The 4914-nt window shown below is 34.7% G+C and overlaps 2 protein-coding genes across 2 annotated transcripts; both read right to left on the bottom strand.

Moving 5' to 3' along the window:
- Positions 1–2965: 2965 nt before the first annotated feature.
- On the bottom strand, positions 2966–4004 carry LOC107710773 (natriuretic peptides A-like). Its single transcript, XM_016515621.1, has 2 exons — positions 3942–4004; positions 2966–3244 (listed from the first exon to the last, which is right to left on the bottom strand). Exons 1-2 carry the CDS (start codon positions 4002–4004, stop codon positions 2966–2968), a joined length of 342 nt encoding a protein of 113 aa, XP_016371107.1.
- A 240-nt stretch (positions 4005–4244) lies between these two features.
- LOC107710772 (brain natriuretic peptide-like) lies at positions 4245–4914 on the bottom strand. The gene is made up of 3 exons (XM_016515620.1): positions 4792–4914; positions 4441–4699; positions 4245–4261 (listed from the first exon to the last, which is right to left on the bottom strand). The coding sequence occupies exons 1-3, from the start codon at positions 4912–4914 to the stop codon at positions 4245–4247; spliced, it is 399 nt and encodes a 132-aa protein (XP_016371106.1).

Genomic DNA, 4914 nt, shown 5'->3' with positions numbered 1-4914 from the left:
TCATGTTTAAACCATGATGAGCTTAAAAATATATCCTTTCAATATTAATTATATGAAAAAATACATACAAATATAATATGATTTTTATATAATGTATAATATTATTTTAAAATATTAATTATATCCTTGCAATATCATGTTAAAAATATATACATTTTACATTTTCAGTTGTGGCATAATTTCCATCACAATGAACAATATTGCCACAATAATTTTCAAAAGGTAGTGTCTTTATTTACTAAGGGGACAATAATGTCTTTGAAGAACATGCTTGAAATTAACAAATAAAATGTGATTTGTGAAGAAGAGAGTAAAATCATCACTTGAGTGACTTGAGTAAATACCACTTGAGAGCAGAATCATTTTTGTGTGGCGTTTTCAATTAAGCTGCAGTTTTGTCAAATTATACGAAAAGAGTGAAACTGTATAGTAATGTAATTGTAATAAAAGTAATAAATATAATATTAAATATGTGGGATACATAAAAATTCTAGCTATGAATTTTTGTTCCATGTATTTTAAAATAGTCATTTCCATCACTGTCAATAACATATTTGAAGAATAAAAGAAGATTATAATAATATGATATGATATGATATGATATAATAATATAATATAACATGACATGACATGATAATAATATAATATAACATGACATGATATAATATAACATGACATGATATAATAATATAATATAATTAATATAACATGACATGATAATATAATATGACATGATATAATAATATAATATGACATGACATAACATGACATGATATAATAATATAATATAATTAATATAACATGACATGATAATATAATATGACATGATATAATAATATAATATGACATGACATAACATGACATGATATAATAATATAATATAACATGGCATAACATGACATGATATAATAATATAATATGACATGACATAATATAACGTGACATGGCATGATATAATAATATAATATAAAATGACATGACATGATATAATAATATAACATGACAATATAATATAATATGACATGCTATAATAATATAACATGACATGATATAATAATATAATATAACATGACATGACATGATATAATATGACATGAGACAGAATTTTCCCATGATGCACGCAGTGTCTGCTGGGCGTGGTTAAGATACTTTTTTGTTTTCAACAGAACCAAAATTGTCCATATTGACTACAGTATATGGTGATATTCACTCAAATTAAGTCACTTTTGACAGCCATCTCAATTTACCTGAACTGACCATGTGTAGATACTCAGTCTTGACCTTCTGTCAGTCGTTTCAGGATTCAGATCAATGGGGGGAAAATCCTGTCCTGACAGAGATGTACCCAGTAAGAGTGTAAGAAAGTCTAAGAACGTTGGTCTACCACCCGGAGGACGTTTTACCTATGGTCATGCATCACATCTGCCACTTTATCTCTCAGTGCAGTGTGAATGAACCCTCAGACTCACCTCCAGCTCCTGCAGGCTGCTCGTCTGATCGGAGGAGATGTAGTTCCCGCTCATTCTCTTGTCACTGCAGTCCCACTGGATTCACATTAGACGCAAGACATCAGTCTCTAACAGTCTGTTAGTGTGTGACACGGAGCGTAGATCTGAAGTTTCTAATGAAAGCAGCGGTCTGAACGGAGGCATTATTCATGCAATCAGGAGCGAGCCTGCTGAGCTTGTGTAATAGGATTAAGGCTGGCATGACTGGAGTTGTTTAAGGTTAGCGCAGGTGTTGGACTCATTATAGTGCAGTGCTGATGTGTCCTGTAATGAGCCTGATAATGGCCATTAGGAGAGATGGTGTGGGTGGTAAATGAATGGGAGAAAGGGGCTCGATGGTGAGCTGTGGTGTTTCTGTGTTACTGAGTTTAGTTTTGAGGAACAACTCAGAATGATTTAAAAACCAGGATTTTGTCATCATTTTATTATCACATTCTACAACTAAAAAAAAACTTAAAATCTGTTCACACTGTTCTTGAAACAACATTTTATTTCTAAGTACAGTTTCAGCTGTAGAAATGTGACAAGAAGAATAACAGAATAACTTTGATGAAGCCCAGCACAAACAAATAGCAATAGATGTTTATCGGAGTCTCTTATTCTTCATTAAAAGCAGAACTGCACACCAGGCAGGAGTACTGCAATCTCATAAACCTCATAAATGAATGCAGAATAAGTCAAACATTATTAATGCACATAATTAGCGTGAGTATCGCCATATATCGCATCCTTATTAGCACTCAACTACTTGTACATAATAAATATATCAAACAAATATGAACCATCAGATCATATAAAGCACAACAGGCATTGCAAAATATGGAATAATTTTGTAACAAAATATCGTTGGTTTAATTTCCACATGTTACATTCGTTTTCATGTTTCAAGACTTGAACAAAAATGTCCACACAGTTTCAGTTTAGCATGCATTTTGTAACAGCTTGTTTTCATCTTCCTGTTTTCTACTCTACAAATTTGTTTTCTATGTCAACTATAATTACTATACATGCAGTTATGGGCTAGTACACTGATATTTATACTACAAAAGGCCCAATCTACTGTTATATGATACAATGAAGCTATTTTTCTGTTTATTTTTCACAGGTGGTATTTTCGCCCCCAAATATTTTAAATTACGCATTGCATTGAGTTCTGTTTTATTAGCAACACTTTACAATAAGGTTCCATTTGTTAGCATTAGTTGATTACATTAAGATTATATTAATCTTAACGTTAATTTTTACAATATTAAAAGTTACAGGATTTTTTAGCTTTTGACTTTAAAAGTTACAGGATTACTTAGCTTTTGACTTACATTTACTGAGATTTTTTCTTCTCTTAAATACACGTACATTTTAACCTAAAAAGTTAATGGACAACTGCCCACATGTAAAATCATTTATATATCATAAATATATATTGTAATCTTAACGTCACTTGTATTCACTCATTGTAGCTAACCTTTTTTAGAGTTGCACCCAAGGGTGCTGGAGGACCCTATGCGATCCAGCCGTCCCCCGAAACAGCCAGACAGGCTTTTGCTCCGGGTTGACATGAGGAGATCTACGAGGCGGTTTCTCTGCGTCTCGAATCCATCCGAGGGGTTGCTGTCCTCCGCCGGAGCTGCTTCTTCCTCTCTGTCTCTGTCCCAGGACGTGTTGCTGTCCTCATAATCCACGGCTCTCTCAGGAGCCTCTTCTGCGGCCAGGGCCTCCTCAAACTGCTGCAGCAAGCTCTGGAGAGCAGAACAGAGTAAATTCAGCCGTTCTGTTGAAATGCTTTCTTTTATTGAACTCTATGCTTGTAGTATTCTTTGCATGCTCAAGATGATATTATTGTTTTTTTCCTGTTTGCATCACATTAAATCTCATTCAATTTAAGGCCTTGATGAAACTAACACTGTAAAAAATGGTAACATCTAAAATAACTTTTATTCAAGTCCAAAAATTTTATTTAAAGGGACAGTTCACCCAAAAATGGAAATTCTGTCATCATTTATTCACCATCATGTTGTTCCAAATCTGTTCTACTTCTGTTGAACATAAAAAGATATTTTGAAGAATATGGGGACCGGAAAAAAGTTTCATTAAAAAATAAAAAATAAAATACTGTGGAAGTCAATGGGTACCATCAAGTGTTTGGTTTCACACTTTCTTCAAAATATCTAATTATGTGTTCAGTAGAAGAAAGAAACTCATACAGGTTTGGAACAACTTGATGAGTTTGCATTTTTGGATGAACTATCCCATTAACATCACTGAACCAAACTATATACAACTGGGTTAAATTTGTAAAGTTGGTAGAAATAGCTTTTGAATTTAACAATCGCTGGCTACCATAGTTACTGAGTACACAAATCCAAACTTTCTAATTTCACTGCAAGTTCTCTTGATTATTGATTTATTTATTTTAAGGGTTCAAAGCAGAAATACCTTCAGCTTGGCCATGTTGCTGGCGGGACTGTGTCTGCTCAACGTGTGCGCTTGTACATCCATCTGATAACACTGTAAAAAAAATATTTTGTCAGGTAACCTAAAAATGTGTTTTGCTAGTAACATCTTGTTTTTTGTTGATGTCAAAAATATAATTTAATATGACTTAATCAACCTGAATACATTAGGTTACACCAACAAAAGTCATTGTAAGGTCAGATCAAGTAGAAATAACTTATTAAAGTAATACAAGCACTAAAATATTCACTTTTAACAGTGTAGAAGTTCCTAATCATTAAGACTTCACCACTTCTTAGAACCTGCAGAAAGAGAAAAACAGAGAAATGGGTACGTTAGTGAACCATAGGCCTGTATTTTCATATTGATAATAATACGCAGTTTGATAGACAGTTTTCCACAAACAGTTCTTTAATTTTCATTTAAAGTACGCGATGTCCATTTTAACTGTTGCTGTACGATACATAAATGAAGTGGTTACCTGAGCGTCCGGCGGTGTTACATCCCAGAGACGACATGGAGCCGATTCTGTCCAGTTTGCGCCCGAAACACCCGGAGTAACTCTTGGAGTCCTGCCGGACCGTCCTCAGGTCCCGAGCAGACAGATAGTCTCTCATGTCAGTCTGGGGTGGAGTTTGAGCGCGGGTTTCCTCAGGATTAGCCTCCTCTTTCTTCACTTTCCTCAGTGTTTGCTCTTGAGAAGCAGCGGGAATGGACTCTTCCAGTCGCTGTAGAAGAAGCTGACAGGGCCATATGTGGCTCATTAGTTTGCCCTATTGAGCGAGCATTATTAAGCACGTTTTCCTCTCTCATTCCTGGATTTTCATCTTACCTTTAAGACATCCATGTCCTCGCTGGTTAAGTCTGCGTTTTGCAGCGGGAGCACCCCGCAGCACATGAGCTGAACGCTGAAGAGCAAGAGAAGGCCGACTAGAGGAATGTCAATCGACTTCAT

Source organism: Sinocyclocheilus rhinocerous, unplaced genomic scaffold (assembly GCF_001515625.1).
Source record: "Sinocyclocheilus rhinocerous isolate Xijiao unplaced genomic scaffold, SAMN03320098_v1.1 scaffold1048, whole genome shotgun sequence".
Classification (NCBI taxonomy): domain Eukaryota; kingdom Metazoa; phylum Chordata; class Actinopteri; order Cypriniformes; family Cyprinidae; genus Sinocyclocheilus; species Sinocyclocheilus rhinocerous.
Note: the sequence above shows the minus strand (reverse complement) of the source record. Positions and strands in the feature narration are given on the sequence as shown.

What these genes read in the sequence shown, in the direction of transcription:
- LOC107710773 (XM_016515621.1), bottom strand. Translation starts at nt 4,004, where the DNA reads ATGGATGTACAAGCGCACACGTTGAGCAGACACAGTCCCGCCAGCAAC. An exon ending in GCAACATGGCCAAGCTGAAG is followed by an intron (nt 3,245 to 3,941) that starts GTATTTCTGCTT and finishes TCTGCTCTCCAG; the next exon opens with AGCTTGCTGCAGCAGTTTGA.
- LOC107710772 (XM_016515620.1), bottom strand. Translation starts at nt 4,914, where the DNA reads ATGAAGTCGATTGACATTCCTCTAGTCGGCCTTCTCTTGCTCTTCAGC. An exon ending in AGGACATGGATGTCTTAAAG is followed by an intron (nt 4,700 to 4,791) that starts GTAAGATGAAAA and finishes TGGCCCTGTCAG; the next exon opens with CTTCTTCTACAGCGACTGGA.